At 40.3% G+C, this 22,457-nt stretch overlaps 1 protein-coding gene across 1 annotated transcript; it reads left to right on the top strand.

Moving 5' to 3' along the window:
• The first annotated feature begins 371 nt into the window (after nt 1–371).
• LOC141909218 (uncharacterized) lies at nt 372–6,303 on the top strand. Its single transcript, XM_074799603.1, has one exon. It carries the CDS (start codon nt 372–374, stop codon nt 4,788–4,790), a length of 4,419 nt encoding a protein of 1,472 aa, XP_074655704.1. The 3' UTR covers nt 4,791–6,303.
• Nucleotides 6,304–22,457: the final 16,154 nt, after the last annotated feature.

Raw genomic sequence — 22,457 nt, 5'->3', positions numbered from 1 at the left:
CAAGACCGGTCCTTTCCATATAGTTTACAGTTTAACGTATCTATTTCAGTGCGATATTTAACAGCGGTTTTTTATTGCACAGAAAGAAAGGCTTTGTAGTTCATTTCGCACAGACATACAATACCCGCTGTGTGTACTGGGAAATATGCAGACATACGATCTAAAACGATTAATTTCCCAAGAACGAAATTATGCGCGACTTCAAAATAAAAAAAAACTATTCAGCCAATGGTTCATTAGGCCATCAACATTTTGGGAATCGAGGTCAAGTTGATAATATCCAAATCAATCTCACCGAATTCTGGTCACCAGTGAATGTTTGTTTTTTTTGGTCGTTTTAGATGTGGTGATCATCCATAAACTGGTACAAAATGGCGGAAGGTGGCCACAATAGAAACGCATCTGCTGGTATGAACAAGGATGAGTACCAGCGTGTCACTCCGAGCAAAGTCAACCTAGATCGGTCGACTGGGAATTACTCGGCAGAAGTGAACGCTGCATCCGGTAACCAGAAAGGCAAAATGAAAATGGACATCAACGTCAAGGTCAACGGCAACAAAACAGTACCGAAAGTGAACAATCAGCCGCGAGACGACACGAAAAAGAAAGCGAAGAAGAGCGACGATGAGAAAGTCACCATTGATCTGAAATTCACGATTAACGTGAAGAATGGTAAACAGAAAACAACCGTAACTCCGGCTAAAACTCATCGGAATGATGATGATGATGACGAGGGTGGCCATGATGATGAGGATACTGAAGTTGAAGAAAATGATGAAACGTTCCATGGCCAAGCTTCGCGTGACAGTGGTGCCACATCAGCTGGTGCTGTTGGAGGTGTACACCAGTCGCGATCGTCTGGTGGGCATTACGACGACGACCTTGGGCAAATATCAGACTTGTCAGTTAGATCGGAAGCAGAAAATTCTCAAAATGACTATCACAAAAAACGTTTCGATTGTTTGAGTGGTTACGACTCCGGTATTCACGAAAGCCATACTGACCGCGGACATTCAGATACGTTAGTCGAAGAAAGCGACGGTTGCCAAACGCCAAACTTGGAAGACTCGCAACACTCGAGTGAACGGAAAACGAAAGTGCAAAGGTCACAGTCACAGATCAGGAAAAACCGAGCGCAAAAACTAAAACAGGCATTAGAGAGAGAAGACTCTGGAGAAAGCAGACACCACAAAGACAGGCGCCGCGCGTCTATTTCCGATGGGCAACATTATCATAGTTCAACTAGTTTATCTCGAAGGCCGTCATTCACGAATACGCATACATCAATACTGATGCACGGAGCAAGCAGCGAGTCAGAAGATAGCATAGATGACGAAACAAAAAGAGAACACCTCGATACGTTCATCATGTTGTACAAGTTGAAATCGTTTCTCAAGCAGAATTTACCGTCGCCCGGTCGTCGCAGGTCGTTACCACAGCGACATGATAGTGAAGACGTCGCCACTGATAGCGTATTCTCAGACGGGGATGATACAGGTTTAATACGTTCAGCTGTTGTTAACGTGGTTCATTCACAAAATGGAGGTCCGATTAACTTACCGGACGGGTCAACGATTACACAGTCCAGTACTTCGAATCGTGATCCACTTGATAAATCAAAGAATGACGTACCGCCGTACGACGGTAATTCAAATTTAACGGGCGGATTACTGAAACCTAGTCAAACACAACGGTCACAAGAAGGCGAACTGGAAAGTCGTGGTAGATCGCCTTCGTTTCGGGAGACGTTAGAACATTTTATTAAGCACAACGATGAACCAAACGTTCAGAAATTGAGAAATCCGTCAGTTATGGAAACAGTTGGGGATATGATCCACAGCGGTGGCGGAAACTTCGTCGGTTCGTCGTCTGCGCAATGCGGCGGTGACGACGATGTTTTCGTTAACGAAGAGAGGCCAACTCCGACGATTAAGACGAAAATGAGCAATTTCGACGGCAGAGCTGAGAAACTACACCACGAAACTGTCGACGTCGACCCACGTGGCAAGAGCAAAGCGGAAATCATTTTCAGCGAACCGGAAGATTTGGCTAACATCGACCCGCATGCGATCGGTATAGACCTTAAAGATGGCGAACAGCTGAAATATATGGAAGTGATAGTAGTCGATGCTGAAGATGCAAACGGCCGATCCGCTAGTACCTCCAGTCAGGTATTCCAACCGATCGGGATTTTACCGTATACGGATGAAAATGAAGCGCTTATCGATAAGGAGATTAACGAGTTTTCACAGAACGCCGGTTATATGGTATCGTCGTCGCCATTAATGACGAGAAGTTTGCCAAATTCTCCGAAAATACGAGCGAAATCGTTCCACATCATGCGTAAAATCAGCGGAGGTGAGTACCCGAAATCTCCGGATGATGTTCCCATGTCGCCTGCCAGGAGGGCGATATCCGTCGCCGAAGGGCCACCGAGATCGCCGAGAACAACCCGCAAAACGAGTACCGTCGATTTTTACAAACAGTTTTACGGCAAAACGAAAAGACAACTAGCACCGCCGCCTGATGTAGAAACGTGCACGCCGATTGAAAGGTCTCACAGTAACGTGATAGATCAACTAGACGGGTTACAGTTTCAGAAGGCATTACGCGGCGAGTCTATCGAAGGTCTGGGATGTATGCACAGAGGACACGCGGGATTTATACGCGGTAGTAATCAGAGTTTGGACAGCCACGACGAATCACTATCGGCCACGTCCGACGAGTCAAGGGTGTTCGTGTTTCCGGACACGAACATGTCTAAATCTAAACCGAGGAGCAACGAGTCTTCGATCAGCGATGCCAGCTCCGATGTGATGACGTCGTCGCCGCAAATGAGAACGCGGCGCAATGGAATGCATTCACGTCCACCTCAACCGGACTATAGTGAATTCGACGATAGTGAATTCATTCGTTCGGTTACAGGTAGAAAGACAAGCAGCGGTTCTGGGGATGGCGGTAGTAGTAATCGATCCTCTTTGGAACTGAGGGAGGTCGCTCAACTACAATCTCCCGAAGCGAGGGCGTCTCCGCCTGTATTCCGCGGTCTCCGCAAAATGACACCCAATCAACAACCAGACGTGTCCAAACTGAGAAACCACAGACAAGAGGCGCATCCAACTTCGGGTCCGGTGAACGCTCGTGATCAGAGAAATAGCCGCGGTGAAACGGAGAACAGAGCTAAAAGATCATCGGCCGACGAATACCGGCCTGACGTCGGTGCATCTACGTACGGATCGAAAGTGCTAAGTCCATCACCTAGCGCGAAAACAAGTTTGCCCGTTAAACACGAGGGATTCGAAAATGCGTTCGATACTCTAGCAGACGATATCGACCAGTTAGACATCGCCGAGTCGAAGTCGAAAAAACGTATTGCAAAATTCACCGGGGAAGATTGGATTTTAAAAACGAAACATCAAGTGCAGGAAATGGCGACGGCGGAACAGTCGTCGCCATTAAAAACGCAAGTATCAAACGAAACACATTCAAAAAACTTGCAAGGCCCACTGGAGGAGGATGGTAACTCAGTAGCACCATCATCCTCCGGTGGGCTGTCAGTAGATGTAGATTATTATGTAGCACCTTATAGACGTATATCAGCACCTGAACACTCGCTTAAAACTTCTTCTGCGTCACCGACAGTTGATAGAAGAAATAATAGTAGCGTTAGTAGAAAATCATCCGCACCAGCCGCGACGGCTGCGGTCTTCAAATCGTACGTATCACGCGACGAGAAAGACGCCCGCGAGAGACAGCAACATCAACAGCAGCAGCGACAACGAAATCCGGAAACTTCGCCGCAATCGCGGATATCAAACGAACCTGGTAATCGTAAAACGTCATCGAACCGATCTTCACCGCTTTTAATACCACCGCTTTGGTTATCATCTAGCACGGACGTAAATATCGATACAGGGAGAACTGACGATGCACAATTTATTTCCAGGATGACGCCTCCATCGTCGAAATCCGAACGAAGGCCTTCGCCTGCCGGCAGAGCAGAAGCTAAGTTATCAGACACTAAGCCTCCATCTCCGTTCCGAAGTTATAGATCTCCGTTGGAGTTTGATACGCCCGATGATAAGCCGGAGAAACTGCCATCACCGTTGACGCTGACGTCAGTTGCACCTACAGCAGTGAAACGAGTTCCGCCTTTGACTCCGCGTTCCGCGGCTTCGTTCCAGCCTTACCAGAGCTCAACTGCGCCGAAGCTTCGCGCCTCATTATCTCAGCCTACTGCTAATGATAGGACATTCAGTGAATCCGAGTTTTTATCACCTAGAATGATGAAAAGCGGTCAGTTGGAAAGTACGAGCAGTTTCGATTCCGGTTTCAACGGATCTATACGACCCGATCGATTAAACTCGACGTATAGCGACGTGTTTCGATCTAGCGATCATTTCGGCGATTTAGAAGACACTGCGACTGAGGAGGGCGGGTATCTATCGGACGGTACAACTCCTCGCTACAACGCCGCCGGTTCTACCAGTAAACCTCGTTACGACACCACCGACGGCGAAGATACTGCCCGCACAGTCGACGAACCTGTCGAATTCGAGCAAATGATGTCACGACTGTTCGAGGAGGAGGATTATCAGTCCGACGACGAGGGACTTCGTCAGAAGTGTTTGGACGTTTTCAAAACGATACATCACCAGGACACGGTCTTCTCCGAGTTTCGTAAACTGTTGCGTTTTAAACGACGTAACAGCGTACAAAAAGGTCCCATCAAAGGTCAACATCCACCTGTTTCAAACGGAATCTATTCGTCTTCGCCCCCTCACGATTGACACAATTGATTTTGTCTTAATCATTCCTGGATCAATTTCATATTTCAATGATTGAAAAGTATTTGTTTGTGCATTAGAAATAGACTACTACATTATTATTTTTATTGTCACTTAACCGGATTAGAAACTAGCAAATCTGTGATAACTGTACATAGCCTTACACCAACCTAGCCTGTACATAAATTAAACTACGATATCAATTGAATGAATATATTCTACCAATTTTTTCAAACAATTTCGATCGTGTTGTTTATACCAACTACTATACTAAAAACCAATCCCTTATAATTGCAAACAGGTTTATGAACTCAGTTGAGTCTATATGTACATATACGTAGTAGTGAATTATGAACCCGCCATATTGGCATCCATATTCTAATGTAATATATTACATTGTTTATTAGTTTATCGTCGAATGAATATTTGACAAAGATTAATAGTTTTATAGAATCGAATCATGCTCGTTTTAACGCTTCAGAAACGCGTGCCACCCGCCGCCGCCTGCCGTGAACTACCGTACTCGAAACGTTTCAGTAATTCCGGGGAATTTCGATGAAAACAACCATTCTGTTACAAAACATATATTCTTTTTTGCATATTCTGAGAAATCGCAAATTCATCAAATGACCAAAAATGACAATTCTACTATTTGATGCACCAATTGATTTTTTTTTGCAAATCGTCATTTCAAAATATTCTTTTCGATGTTCGAGAATATTTCTAAAGCAAATTACTTATTTAACGCTCCACTGAAAAAGCTATTTTTCACTAATGGTTTTATACAAATCATTTAATGATACAATTACACTGAATCTTGATTTGTATCTTGCCCGCTGTGCCTTTACTCAATGTTTACAACGTCATTACATTATCTTCAGATAGGTCAAAGGGGGTAACTCAGCTGGGTTTATAGTCGCTTTTTACGTCGTTGAGTTTTTAACCTTGATAATTCGTGTTATTGTAGGAACATTAACAACACGAAAAATACATGAATTCCATTCAAATGCCTCCCCGTCAAAGTTCACAAAACAATAGTCCGAACTCGTTGGATGAAACAAAATGAATGAATTCTGAACATTATGTAAACTCAAAAGGAGCTATTGAGTGTTCTGACAAAAAACATTTGAAATATATGTATAGAATTTTTCAGGCTTTGCTCTGTATTCATAAATTCACCATAAATCAAAATATAACGAATAGAATTCGGCTTAATCTCACGGAATGACTTATAGTGATCAGGGAAAGGTTGCAATTCTTTGCATTACACAAAAAGGTGGAAAGAAGAACCTCAGTCTTACTCATGGCTTCGAGTATGACTGACACCAAAGGTCTTATACAATATTCAGAAATATCATTGTATAAGTTTGTATGTCAAATCATTTAGCTCAATGATGTCAAATCATTTTTGAAAAAAAAACCTAATTTATGTAAATAGCATGTCGTATATACGAATATATTCTTTGTAAATATGATTTATTTGAATCCAATCCTCATCTCCTATATATTTGCAATACACACCGTCTATGAATTATGGATAAATGTTCTACTTAAAATATATATATTCATTTGTTGAAATATATACCGTACGTTATACATAGATACAGTACTTCTTCCATTCTTTTTTCTGCTGCTGTTCAATTTGGATAGAAATCTAATCTAGAACTCCGTGATCCAGATAAAAGCAATCAGAATTGGAATATCGTTTTTTTTTCGTATGCGATGCGATGGAAGATCTTGCTTTGTAAATGATAAACCAAATATTTTGAAAGAAACGTTTTTCCAGTATCCGTCACCAGGGATATGCACATAGACTAGAAACGTTGGGACAAACATTATTTTCAATATGTTGCGTTTTATCACGACGTTAACTACGTTCCGGATTTTGGTATTTGAAACTTCAATCTCCATACTTTTCATCTCTTATACTTCGATCCGGATTTTGGGATTTGAAACTACAATCTTGTCTTGTGTTTCCTCTATATTTTTCATCTACTATGCATTACCTGTATTTTACAGCTATCAGGCCCAATTAATGGCGTAACACTATGTGCTGTGATTTTGAATTCAATTGATTTTAAGTATGATATACGCCAATCCATTAAGTCTAGCATTGTAGTTTCGATATTTATATATATACTTTTTTATCCTCCATATAATGACAGAATCAATAGCGTCCTTCTGGTACAGCAACGTTGTTGACTGATGAATTCAAAGCTTGTATATATATATATATATCATGAATAGTGATGTCAAAATAAAGTTTAAAAATTGGTGCGAATTTATGCAACACATTGCAATCTGGTACATTTGAATTTAATGCATAGACCTATATTACCAGGGTTAGAATTTCATACATAGGCGTCTGCAATACAGGAATCTGTCATTTTCACACCGACTAAATTCTGTGACTAAAATCAAAGAAAGGTAAAAACATTTCTTTTATTATGTATTGAACAAATGAATGAATAATCGACGTATTTCCTTTGAAAATTCTTATTTCCATTCTATCGTATAGGATGCCTAAGAAAAAATATCGACCAGTGCGCCGGCCGCCTGAACCCAGAGGGCAATACGGGCCGCCAGCTCGCGGGAAGACCGGCCACACCGTAGCTATCGTAGTACCACCTGTCGAGGAGCAGTTCCCACCTCCCGGAATGAGATTAGGGCGACTTAAATCGTGTTCGTTCCCGCTCATCGTGTTCGGCTGTCTTCTGTTCCTGAGCGCGTTCGTCAGATTTTTCGTGTCCGAATGGACTTCGTTTCATTACGGATTCTGGGGAGGACCGCTTTTCATCGGAACGGGAATCGTAGCTTTCTACGCGGCGAAGAATCCGAAGAAATGGCTGCTCATCGCAGTAACGGTTATGGGAATACTTTCGCTCGTATTGGCTTCGATAATGTCTGTAGTGTCATTTGCTTTTAGTATACATTATAGTCCAGCTTACATTTTGAACCTCGTAAGTAGTGTCATCATAGCTATCGTTGCCGGATTCGTGGCTACTGTCAGATCGAAATGCTGCTACTCAACACCCGCCACTTAATAAGTTGCTAGGCTACGGATATTAGCTGATAAATTTCCGCCACGAGAATGTTTTCTGATGTTTTTATTAATACTAAAGTTGCAATGAGTTATTGAATATAGAATTCACAAATAATGTCGCCTAAGAACAGCGGTTATAGAAGGAACGTCGATCGCTCAAGACTTGTCTATATTCATAAACCAGTTGATGGGCTGGATTACCATAAATTCCGCGATTCCGTGATTGTATATAATGCCTTATAGCAAATATAGCATCCGTTATTGTAATCTGCGCTATTGCAAACCGCCATACGTCGCTTAATTGGTAGCTGATCTGAATACGAATCGTGCATTGTATGAATCTGTGTAAAAATCAAGTAAATACTCCTGCAGAGTTACTGTAAATATGGCTTTAGTGAAATGCAACGAATAGACCAACTTTGTAGCTTACAAATGGTTACTGTTTACAAAACCGATCACTGCAAGCAAAACAAGCGCTGAAGTATCATGATTTCGATGTTCCATTCGCACTAATCGTCGCGTTACTTTGATGGGAAATTTGAATTATGAATTTTAACTTTACGAATTTTGAAAAGATTGAACATAAATCTTTGATTATGAATCAAATAGATAATTGACCTACAACGATTGAACCAACATTCAACCATAATCTATTTTACCATCAATGCTATGAAACAGCAAGCAGTGACTAAACAAGTTGCGCCAAGATAAATGATGAACATCAATCTGTCCAACATTTTTGCGACACGCATCCAGGCTTGGCCGTCGTTTCGTGCATGGGTCATCGTCATCGGTGCAGTAGAGTCTTTGGCTGCTGCATGAACTTCACCTTGAGCCTCGCGAGCGGCGGAATTCCGACCGATGACGTCAACTAACTTTCGCAACCAATCAGGGACGGGATAGTCGTTCCGGAAGGAAATGCGTATAACGCAGACGGAGATAATGACCGACAAAATCAGCATCATCAGCATAAATGTAATATAGATAACTGAAATAAAGAATAAGATAAAATTGTGTGATGATATGCTCGAATTTTTGCCGTGTGTAACAAAAGAGCTGAATACTGAATAACGGGTAATTGAGAGATCCATTCGAACGAATTGCTTAATCAAATACCTATAATCGGCGGTTTCGATGTTCTGGGTATCAGATCGGCGAGAAGCAAGTGAAAAACGGAACACGTGACGAGAACTGTTACGCTTAACGATATTTTCTCTCCGGATTCCGGTGGCAATAAGAAAACCATCTGCGTCAGCAAGGAAAATGCGATCAGCGGTATGACGATGTTTATCACATAATAAGCCGGCTTCCTGCTGATCAGAAATTTCGCTCTAAACCTACCCAATCGAGGATAAGAGGGTATGTTAAATTCAGCCACGTATGCGTACGTCTTAACAAGATTCCATTCTTGACTGGCAACGAACAAAGATGTTTCCACTCGATCGTACATGGCGACCATCTTAAGTTCTTCTGCGCTATAAGTCCAACTTTCAAACTCAACTGTGACGTTGTGAGAATCGAAAGGAAAATACGTCATATCAAAGGGTGTACTCATACTGAGCCGAACTGCAGGATACCAAAATAACGTTCCATTGAAATAAACGATAACTTTTGTGCTTTCATCGTTGTCTCGTAAACTGATCATCTTTGGAATTCTGAAATTTAACATCGTCAAAAAACAAGATGATATTTTTTGGACGATAATAAATCATCGGTTTAACATTCGTCAATATCACTGTGACTTACCCGAGTTTAACAACAATATCCGGATACCAAATATCCTTTAAGAACATATGCACAGTTTTGACACCGCCATAGTCGGAAGCATTCCACGTTAACGTTCTATCTGTCCAACTCTGAAATCACCAATAATTCTTAACTATTTACGTCTGGCGTTAGTTGGGTTTCTATGTTTAGATTATTCTGACCCCTTTGCACTTTCAGTATTAAGAAGTTCAAATAAGGATTCTCAACGTACCAGTCCTACGTAGGATCCCAGTGTAATAGCTTGCTTTCGTTCGTTCTAAAACATTGAAAAATGAAATTGACAAAAGAAAATGTAAGCAGATTTAAATAGGATATTTTAGTGGATTTCTAGCTTACGACTTCGATGATTTGAACAAGACCAAAAATCATATTGAGCTCAACGGCATCGCTTTGGTTTAAAACTGGTCTGGCCAAAACATTCCTAGGTCTCGACGTTAAATCTTCCGTACAACGTTCCTCGTCGGTTAACGATGCAATTCCTTGATCACGAAAATCAGATAAAACAAATAATTACACACTTTCTAAGACAAGTCGTGATAAACCATTTATCTGAACACCCGTTTAATGACCAGTGATTGTGGATGATTTCCATAAAAAGATTTTCTGTATTATATAACTTGGCCTGTTTAGAAATAAATCTAAAACTTACCTTTAGTACCTTTATGAAAGAGACCAATCAACGAAATCACAAATATTCCCGAAAGATTTAACATGGTGATTGGATGGTTCTGATTTAACGCCTGATGTAGTTACTGGTGACTAATGGCAACTATAAGCCATGACCCGCATGAACGTCGGATCAAGGACGGTGGACATTAAAAGTTATATTTCTGCCACGTACGCTCATTTCATCACATTAAACTAATATTTGATACAAACACGCAATACCATCAACAGTTCATTTGAATAGAGTAGATATGATATGTTTTATTTGTAATGGTCGACACTATCTCCATCAACGGCAGTAATGATGTTTAACCCGGGCGGGTACATTATAGACAACGACGGGGATGAGACACACACTCGTCTCTCGTCACTGTCATTGTCTACGATTTCATTACGATTGAACCAGTTTAACTCCCCGCAATATCTATTTTACCATCAATGCTCCGAAACAGCAAATGGTGACTAAACAAGTGACGCCAAGATAAATGATAAACATTAATCTGTCCAAAGTTTTCGCGACACGCATCCAGACTCGGCCGTCGTTTCGTGAATGGGTCATCGTCATCGGTGTAGTGGAATCTTCGGCTTTACGACTGATGACGTCGACGAACTTTCGCAACCAATCAGGGACGGGGTAGTCTTTCCGGAAGGAAATGCGTATAACGCAGACGGAGAGAATGACCGACAAAATCAGCATCATCAGCATAAATGTAATATAGATAACTGGAAAAAAAGAACGATAAAATTGTTAGGTAACATGCACGAATCCTTGCTGTACATAACGAGCTTGATAACGGGTAAATGAGAGATCCATTTGAACGGATTGCTAACAAAATACCTAAAATCGGCGGGTTCGATGTTCTGGGTATCAGATCGGCGAGAATCAAGTGAAAAACGGAACACGTGACGAGAACTGTAACGCTTAACGATATTTTCTCTCCTGATTCCGGTGGCAATAAGAAAACCATCTGAGTCAGCAAGGAAAATGCGATCAGCGGTATGACGATGTTTATCACGTAATAAGCCGGCTTCCTGCTGATCAGAAATGTCGCTCTAAACCTACTCCATCGGGCATAAGGGGGTATGTCTAATTCTGTCCCGTATGTGTACGTCTTAACAAGTTTCCATTCTTGACTGGCGACGAACAAAGATGTTTCCACTCGATCGTACATGGCGACCATCTTAAGTTCGTCTGCGCAATAAGTCCAACTTTCAAACTCAACTGTGACGTTGTGACAATCGAAAGGAAAATACGTCATGTCAAAGGATGTACTGATACTGAGCTGAAGTCCAGGATACCAAAATACTGTACCGTTGGAATAAACGACAACTCTTGCGCTTTCATCGCTGTTTCGTAAACTAATCGCCATTGGAATTCTGAAATTATATACTATCGTCATAAATGCGATGTATGATTAGATGAAAATACATCATCAGTTAAACATTCATCAATATCACTGTCATACCCGAGTCTTACAACTACATCCGGATACCAAACATCCTTTAAAAACATATGCACCGTATTGACACCGCCATAGTCGGAAGCATTCCACGTTAACGTTCTATCTGTCCAATTCTGAAAATAGCAAGAACTCCTAACTATCAACAAAGCATTTGGTTTTTGATTTGTACTGATTGTTCTGGCTTCCTTCGCATTTGGAATAAAGGGCGCGAATAAGGATTTCCAACGTACCATTCCTACGTAGGATCCCAGCGTAATAGCTTGCATTCGTTCGTTCTGAAAGATTGATTAGCAGATGAAATGAAAATAGCGAAATTTAAGTAGATAAGTATCATATTCGAGTAGATTTCTAGCTTACTACATCAATGATTTGAACAAGACCAAACATCATTTTGAGTTCAAAGGTATCGCTTTGGTTTAAAACTGGTCTGGCCAAAACATTCCTAGGTCTCGACATTAAATCTTCCGTACAACGTTCCTCGTCGGTTAACGATGCAATTCCTTAATAATAAAAAAAATCAGGTGAAACATATAATCAGACATTTTTAAGACAAGTCGTGTTGTACCCCCGTTAATGATCATTGATTTTGGTTGATTTCGCCATAACGAAATATTCTGGATGATTAACTCGGCCTGCTCAGAAATAACTCTAAAACTTACGTACCTTTATGAAAGAGACCAATCCATAAAATCACAAATATTCCTGAGAGATTTGACATGGTGATTGGATGATTCTGATTTAACGTCTGCAGGCTACTGGTGACTAATGGCAACTACACTTATGACTTACAGGGACGTCGGATCAAGGATGGTGGACATTAAAAAATATATTTCTGCTACACTCTCATTTCATCACACTAAATCAATATTTGATACAAACACGCGATACCACAATATTTTCATTTAAATAGAGTATGGACGATGGATTCCTTTGCAACGTTCAAAACCATCTCTAGTATCCGCGGCAATCATGTTCTGACCGAGTGGATTATAGACAACGACAGACGCACACAATTAAGAGAGACAAGCAAGAATTCAAACGAGTCCTCTGAGACTCGTACAAACATAATTCATATGGTTAAAACAACGAATGTTATACAGATCATTAATAAATAACTAACAAATCAACAGATTGTACGTGAATCCAATTTGCTCTAGTGCCTTGCTTTTTCATGTATTTTCCATCGACAAATTTTCTCAAAATACGCACGATCGAATATAGATATCGATAAAGACAACATTATTCGTAAAAATAATTACAAATAAACACATCATAGGATTTTTGGTAGAGATTTTAACAGACTGAAAAGAACGTATTACCGGGCGATTTAGGTCAAACAGAAAATACGAGAATGTATGAATAAGATTTTACTATCAACCCTTTCATCGAAATACATTTTACCTGAGTTCATCTCTTTCGAGAGTGTTTATGTAGATATGGCTTTAGTGAGATGTGACAAGTAGACCTACTATAAAGCTTTTAATTGATTACTGTTTACATAGCCGAACAGTGCAAGTTAAGAACGCTGGTGTATCGTAATTTTTAATGTTCCATTCGCTCCGATCGCGGAAGCTTTACCTCGATGGAAGATGGGAATTTCATGAAAATTCTGGGAATCATCTTTACTCGAAAAAGCATTGAACTGAAATCTTTGATTAGTTACGATTGAACCAGTTTAACTCCCCGCAATATCTATTTTACCATCAATGCTCCGAAACAGCAAATGGTGACTAAACAAGTGATGCCAAGATAAATGATAAACATTAATCTGTCCAAAGTTTTTGCGACACGCATCCAGACTCGGTCGTCGTTTCGTGAATGGGTCATCGTCATCGGTGCAGTGGAATCTTCGGCTTTACGACTGATGACGTCAACGAACTTTCGCAACCAATCAGGGATGGGATAGTCGTTCCGGAAGGAAATGCGTATAACGCAGACGGAGAGAATGACCGACAAAATCAGCATCATCAGCATGAATGTAATATAGATAACTGAAATGAAGAAAATCAAATTGTCTGATTATATGCATGAAACCGTGCTGTGCCTAATGAGCTTGATAACGGGTAAATGAGAGATCCATTTGAACGAATTGCTAACAAAATACCTATAATCGGTTGGTTCGATGTTCTGGGTATCAGATCGGCGAGAAGCAAGTGAAAAACGGAACACGTGACGAGAACTGTTACGCTTAACGATATTTTCTCTCCTGATTCCGGTGGCAATAAGAAAACCATCTGAGTCAGCAAGGAAAATGCGATCAGCGGTATGACGATGTTTATCACATAATAAGCCGGCTTCCTGCTGATCAGAAATGTCGCTCTAAACCTACCCCATCGGGGATAAGGAAAAATGGCTAATGCGGTTTCGTATGTGTACGTCTTAACAAGCTTCCATTCTTCACTAGCGACGAACAAAGATGTTTCCACTTGATCGTACATGGCGACCATCTTCAGTTCTTCTGCGCTATAAGTCCAACTTTCAAACTCAACAGTGACGTTGTGAGAATCGAAAGGAAAATACGTCATGTCAAAGGATGTACTCATACTGAGCCGGAATGCAGGACACCAAAATACCGTTCCATTAGAATGGGCGACAACTCTGGTGTTTTCATCGCTGTCTCGTAAACTAATCGCCATTGGAATTCTGAAATTATATCATCGTCCAAATTGTAAGGCGAGAAAACATCATTAGTTGACACTCATCAATATCACTGTGTCATACCCGAGTCTTACAACTACATCCGGATACCAAATATCCTTTAAGAACATATGCACAGTTTTGACACCGCCATAGTCGGAAGCATTCCACGTTAACGTTCTATCTGTCCAACTCTGAAATCATCAAGAACTCTTAATTATTTACGTCCGGCGTTAGTTCGGTTTCTATGCTCAGATAGATTATTCTGACTCCTTTGCATTTTCTGTAAAGAAGTTCGAATAAGCACTTTCAACGTACCATTCCTACGTAGGATCCTAGTGCAATAGCTTGCTTTCGTTCGTTCTAAAAGATTGATTAGCGAATGGATTTGACAGAAAATATAGTTCGATTTAATTAGGATATCTAAGTAGATTTTTAGCTTACGACTTCGATGATTTGAACGAGACCAAACATCATTTTAAGTTCAACGGTATCACTTTGGTTCACAACTGGCCTGGCCAAAACATTCCTAGGTCTCGACGTTAAATCTTCCGTACAACGTTCCTCGTCGGTTAACGATGCGATTTCTTTATGAAGAAATTTAGATAAAACAAATAATTACACACTTTCTAAGACAAGTCGTGGTCTGAACCTTCTTAACTGAACCACCGTTAATGACCATTGATTGTGAATGATTTTCATAGATTGGATTCTGGATGATAATTTGGCTTGTTTAGAAATAGAACTTTAAACTTACCTTTAAGATGAAAGAGGCTTATCAACGAAATCATAAATATTCCTGAGAGATTTGACATGATGATCGTGTCGTTTTGATCTGGCGTTCGCTGCTGAGGATAACTAAACAGTGACCTGCAGGATCTTCCAAGGACGGTGGACACAAAAACAGTAATCATTCGTCTCACAAAACCAATATTTGGGATACACTACATTATTTGAATATCCTATGCTTGGAATAGGGCAAATAGATTTTTTGTAATGTTTGACACCATCTCCATTAACGGCAGTAATCATTTTTAACCGGGTAAATAGAGAACGATGGAGTCGAGAGGGGAACGCAGCAGGGTAGAGACAGGCAAGAATTCAGATGAGTTCTCCAACAGAAACAAACAAACATAATGGGTATAGGGTAAAACAACGAATGTAATACTGTTTACCAACAAGTAAACATAGTTTGTACGTAAATCCCATTTGCTGTAGTCATTCGCCATAAAAGTTTTTCGTATATTTTACTTAAACAATTTTCTCAAAACACACGAACTCAAACAAAAATATTCATTAGATAACGCATTTAAAAGATTATATATTTGAAAATGAAAGATGACGAATAAACATTCACGTATAAATTTGGATAGAGCGAAAAAAATTAGATCGTCGTGAATTATTAACAAAACACCGTAAAATCAACAGCACGAGATATAACACTCCTAAAAACCGTTAAATAATATCAAATATTCCATGTTACATTTCAAGGATCCACTTTCGTACAGAGCTCAGACCACTATTCCAAAATCTTCTATATCCTATAGTAAAAACAAGAAATTCGAGAGTTTAGTTCATATATAAGCGCGTAAATTCAGGGGAAATCCTGCTTATGGCTCATAGGCCAGCATCTTAGCTACGCATTGAAGTGGTTTTCGCCCCACGTACCCAACCTAACTTTTGAAATAATCAAACCTTTAGAAAGGAGGGGTATCCCAGTACAGGTATGCCAGTACATCCGAGCCAAATATCTAAGGGAATCCCCCACCGTGTTTGGTACCCTTACTCCAAGCAAAAAAAGTCCAGGGAATCCCTTATTTCATCATCGATCTGTCTCTCAGGATCAATGGATTTCATACATATAACCGAAATTCGTTACCTATCCCATTTGCAGAAATTATGGCAACATTTATGGGGGACCTCTTCTTCACTCTAGGTACTATTTTTGGGGTCCGGCCCTACGCATCTTCGAGCTACTAACCTAATTGTGGTCTGATGCCTGACTAGTACCCAAACTTAAGAATAGCATTAGTTTTTGTACAGTTTTAGAAAGAGTGGAGACACCCTAGTTATACAACGCAATACGATAGCTCTCGGCCAATTACACATGGAAATACATGCTAATGCACAAATCGCGCGTATGCGACAAAATCCAAGTTTTCTATCAATATCATCTAAGTCAAACATTCATTTCAAAATATGAATAAAACAATTATACAACATTTTCTGAATACTTGATCGATTTTTTTCACTGATGGATATAAATATATGGCTATGGATAAAAATCAGAAACACAATCTTTAAGCATTTTTTGAAAAAAATGCCATTTTCATCATCGAATGGGCTGAAACCTTTAGATTTGGCGTTTTCTTGCGCTGAAGGCCTAATTCGAATGCACCCTACTGCGTCCACAGGCCTTCGGCCGGGACGAATTTCATATACCAAGCGTAGTTGTCACCAGTACTAGTTAGGAAAAATATCACAACTGGCCTCTGACAATGTCCTTTCGGTTGCCATGGTTTCAACGAAAATATGCATTTCCCCTACCCCTTAAATTCCTGACAGTATCTGGCACCAAAAAGTCAGCCAAACTAGATAACTTAATCAAAGAAAGCTGAATTAATGTGATTATTCTGCATAGGCAAGGATGGCCTTTATGAAATAAATTTATGAGCCTAGACCGAGCCTCCTACGAGAAAATATCTTACGGTTCATGCCTAAAAATTGACCGAAATCTGCGATTCTAGCCTTCTACAAGCAAAAATATTACCAAATCCTACCATGAAACTGATTAAAATCAGCGAATTAGGTCTCAATGAATGCCTCAAGACGACTTATATGTGCAAAAGATGTATAAGATAAAAATTATTTGTGAAATTTCATCAAAACTTCAAAATTTGTTATTTTGGCTGTATTGGCTGTCAGAGCTCAGACCACTATTCCAAAATCTTCTATATCCTATAGTAAAAACAAGAAATTCGAGAGTTTAGTTCATATATAAGCGCGTAAATTCAGGGGAAATCCTGCTTATGGCTCATAGGCCAGCATCTTAGCTACGCATTGAAGTGGTTTTCGCCCCACGTACCCAACCTAACTTTTGAAATAATCAAACCTTTAGAAAGGAGGGGTATCCCAGTACAGGTATGCCAGTACATCCGAGCCAAATATCTAAGGGAATCCCCCACCGTGTTTGGTACCCTTACTCCAAGCAAAAAAAGTCCAGGGAATCCCTTATTTCATCATCGATCTGTCTCTCAGGATCAATGGATTTCATACATATAACCGAAATTCGTTACCTATCCCATTTGCAGAAATTATGGCAACATTTATGGGGGACCTCTTCTTCACTCTAGGTACTATTTTTGGGGTCCGGCCCTACGCATCTTCGAGCTACTAACCTAATTGTGGTCTGATGCCTACACTCAGATCCTGCTGGACAGTGCCCAGAATCCACATTCATACACTCGATTCTGAATTAAAGCGTTTGTCGTTGTTTTTACACATTCTAACAGTTAATTTTTACAGACCGGGGTCACTACGAACAGAACATTCACGTCATCAAAAACCCTAAAACAAACTGACATATAAGATATACCATCCCTCAGTTCCACAGTAGAAAATCGAATTGAGGCCCCAATTCGACTCTACAGAAACTGGTTACATTCCAAACTTGTTTCCCTCCGCTCAAATAACGAGTCCAAAGAGAGAATTCACATCCATTTAACAGGTTGACATTTCCGTTCGCTTTCACGCTCCCGCCGCTCTTTCAGTCTCAACTCGTAGTCATACTGCACAAAATCATCCAGCAATCATTACAATCTTATTGCTCAACTCACGCAGGCCGTCGTGGGTTTGGAGTCCAGATTTGTAAATCAAGCTGGAAATATCTAATCATTCCGCGAATGGAAGATCATTCCTTCGCTACATAAGGCTAGTCCGGGAATACAATTTTCATATCGACACATCTTTAGCAATGATTGTCCTTTCGTTTCCCTCTATCGCAGATTCGCGGTTCTTCTTTCTCGTTTTTAGGTTTCCCTATCTTGGCAAATCTAAGGTAGCCGATCCAATTTGATGTCAGTTCGATGCAGATAATTTCGTAAGATTTCAATGATTATAATCTGATATGGTAAATGCTAAAAAATGCGTTGACTTGTTGGTTTGTTTCGATGGTTTGCTGTAAATAAAAGTATGATTTTTCATTATTTTTGTGCGGAATATTCGTGTATCTTCATTCATAGGTGAAAATGAAAGTTTGGAAAATTTACTGCGATTTAGGTGACTCCGCGCTTGGCCTTCGATTTCTTGCGGCGGCCATTCTTCTTTTCCTTATCCTTCTTCGCATTTTCTTTCATAGCCTCGGTGTAGCTCTTATCGAAGATCAGCGGAATCAAAGCGGAAGGTTTAGCGACTGGTTTTGGTGGAGTGATTGGTCGGGCAATCACTTCGTCGTCGTCATAAATTGGTGAGACGTTCACACGAGATTTTCTACCCCAGTTCAAGTCATTGTTCGATTGCTTTTTCTTCATTCGTGCATCAATTTGCGGCAGTCTAATGTCTCCAGTGCAATCTGTAATATTAATATGTCATACAGTCGTTGCGTTATCTATTACGCGTGAGCTGATATTGTTTGTAAATTGATACATACCAGTTGGCGATATAGTCGTGAGGCTTCTGCGCTTGCCGTTACCGATACCCGGGAATAGTTTTGATTGTTTCCAGGCGGGATCTTTGAAAATGGCGTTTTTGTAGCCTGCTACTGATCGCATATAAAGTGGTTCTTGTTGTTTCAATTTCGAAGTCAATGTGAATGAACTGCAGTCAATATTTTCTTTACTCTTATTTTTCTCTGTAAATTATCGAAAATCATTTTGCAAATGAATTTGAATTGCGGTAATATTTTACTTTTCTTTAACGATACGGATGTAGCCCGCTCTTATCAATGATTAAGACTGATGATAATACGTATTGACCTAAGATTTATATCAATATTTGTATCATCAGTATCATCAACTAGTCTAATTATATTTTGTTTGATTTCATTGAAAATCATGAAAAGACGATTAGATTTCTCTGATAAACATCAACAACGATTCGAAACCATGAACGCGTTGATGCTTCTGCCATCGTTGAAGAAAGTGACGAAAACCTTCATTAAACATTATCAGTAACATTCAATAAGTTGTTCATTAAGAATTGATCATTGATTTTTTTAAAAATTATTTTCGGTCAAATTTCGTTTCAGATTCTTCGTCGCGTATATACTCACTCGCTGTGCTGGGATGTTGGCGACTTGGAGGTCGGCCACAGGGGGAGTTCTGTCCCCAATTCCAATCCATAACACACTTTTTAAATTATGATACCGAATTTATTACTTCTAAGTCAATTCAGTGTGAAAACGGTGAAGTTGGGCTCAGGGCGTTTTTCCTCAAAGAAGACGTTGCTAGGTCACGTATCTATGCAACTAATACGTGACGTAGACAGGCCAGTTCTCCACAGGTCGCGGTCCTGCATCGAGCAATATTCATTTCTCTGTTTCAATACTCATTCACTGATTCAGTTGCTATGAAGCCATATTCTAATTCTAATGGACTTATTTTTTTGGCGGGGGGGGGCAAGAATGAAAGGACTTTTCTTCGAAAAATGATAGACGTTGAGGTAATGAAAGAGGGACAAGTAAGCAAAGTGCATGCGTGAAATACTTGTTAACCTAATCCGAGTTTCGTGGACAGTAAGAAAAAATATCTCTGAAAGAATAATCAACGACAGTAAAACAAAACATCTGGCGATTCCATTTCATATCTGACCTTTATTTGACGTACGAAAGACGCTACTTTATATAAACCCAGGGTTTAGTTTCCCGTGAATTTTTACCTAATTTGCCCGTAGGATATATAATTTGTCGCCTGACGACTCTGGTCAAGATATCCAGTTGTTTTTCTTTTCAATTGTATGACGTTTTCTTCAAAAGCTCTATCTAAGTGATTGACAGATGCGACAAACCGAGTAGGTCCCTCTATGCGTAATCACTACCCGGTGAAACACCCCAGAACATTGGAGAGTATTTTTAAACAACTTAAGTAAACAGTCATTTGAAACCTGAATATATTTGCTAAGTTCGTTAAGTACCGGTATACAAGAGGCGGTTTCCATTGGTAGAAAGAAGCTGCAATTTGTTCTCATTAAAAGTAATTTTTAATGTAATGGTATGGAAATTGCCGTGTAGTTGCCGAGCTTCGCTATGTTTACCTTATTGGCATTTACTACAGCCATTACAAGGATTAATAGAGACATCATCAACATATTGAATCTCGCCTGAATTGGGAAGTTGCAAAAGTTTCCGCGTTTGGTTTCATTACTATTTTGGGTAAATTCAGCGATCATAGTTAAAGCGAGGATCGAGAAGGCAACGGAGAATTGAATATGATATTCTGGCGTTGATATCATGAGATATCGTTGATTGTTTCGCGTCCGCGTCGTCAGGTAAAGTTCCGAGCTTGTATAAACATTGTTTTGTCTATGATATATTTCGGATTCCCATGAATTTTCAATAGCTGACAGCTTATTATTAAATATTTTACGACACCCGTGGGACCGTCTAGTCAATATCGCTGACATAATTGTATAGCCATCCGCACTCTAATGTGCAGGAATGGGAAATTAGCGCTTTTTTCGGCGTCGATCTTTTGTCAACACCAAATGATGAATAGCGCGTAAGTATAATTTGAGAAGAAAAATGAAGGAAAATGAAAAGCTATGCGTATATACATGTGTTTGCATTAAATGGAAAGCCCCTGCACAGTGATGAGATAGTTTCCTTTTTCGGTGACATTAGTGTGGAAGGATTCCCCCAAAAGGGTGCTTGTCTATCTTTTGGATTAGTGTACGTGGGTTTACCGTTAAAGGGGTGCCAAATTCGATTCTAGTTCAACTCTTGTGGATTATCATCTGCACGACGATGCCGGGTCGTAAATTGATTTTCGACCACTACAATCGATCGTATCATTACGAATCGAAAATCGAGTCGATTAAACGACAATGTAACGCCAGAAGTAATAAAGTCGTGGCTCTCAACAAAAACGAACAACAACACTTAGACGTGAGGAAGTATCACATAAAACAAGAGGAGAAATTCTATCGGCAAAAATCCGCAGGTCTTGCCGGTCATTTACGCGAGAATATGCGCGATCATATCGCTTATAAAAACGTTCTGCGCGGGGTTGCCAAACATTTCGCCGCCGACCCAACGAATACGGGTAATTTGGGGCGTTACGGCCCGAACTCGACCTACTATGACGTTTATCCATTGATCCACGCGGAAATTCGGGACATGTCACCCGAGGTTAGGCGGAGGAAGTTCGTACGGGAATTACTGAACAAACGTAAACAATTAGAAGTCATCGATCGTACGATGACCGACTCGCAAATATTCGGAAGCAGTCTCAGGAAGGATGATGATACAGCAGACGAACGCCGGTTCGTGCGGCAACATTCGGCGAAATTGATTTTACCGCCGATGAAAGTGAGCATGCGGCCGCTACGTACTTCGTCGTCGTCCGCTGCTATCGCGAAACCAGAAGAGCGATTTACATCAGCCGCAATTCCGGATAGTGAACGATCAGATCATATATTCCTTACTCAACAAGAAATTTGATAAACGATAGTTCTTAGATAAAGGTGATTTTTTGACATTCTTGTTCAGTGGATAATTAACAATTAAATCCGATCACAATTAAGTGAAAGATTTCATTGATGCCACTACGAGCAATCATTTGAGATCATTGCTCGTAGATTCGGGTGAAGGTAAACCTTTAATATTATGATGACGTTATTCAATCAACACTCCCGCTGGAATATCATCGGCAGGGATTCGAACCCGATGGCATCACGAGACTCGACGGCACACATTACTGTTGCATCCGCTCAATTTTCATCAAAAGTTACACATTCATGATGAAACTGGTCGCAGCTCTCAAATCCGGCATACTGGGCCATCAAAAACTCCTCAGTCCTCAATTCAGATTTTCAATCCACTCATGAGTGAAATAAGAAACGAATTTTCATGTATTACCTAATTCATTTATTATGAGGCAA

The sequence above is a fragment of the Tubulanus polymorphus genome, chromosome 7, assembly GCF_964204645.1.
Source record: "Tubulanus polymorphus chromosome 7, tnTubPoly1.2, whole genome shotgun sequence".
Taxonomy (NCBI): domain Eukaryota; kingdom Metazoa; phylum Nemertea; class Palaeonemertea; order Tubulaniformes; family Tubulanidae; genus Tubulanus; species Tubulanus polymorphus.
Note: the sequence above shows the minus strand (reverse complement) of the source record. Positions and strands in the feature narration are given on the sequence as shown.

Coding starts and splice junctions, on each gene's coding strand:
- LOC141909218 (XM_074799603.1), top strand. CDS start 372: ATGGCGGAAGGTGGCCACAATAGAAACGCATCTGCTGGTATGAACAAG.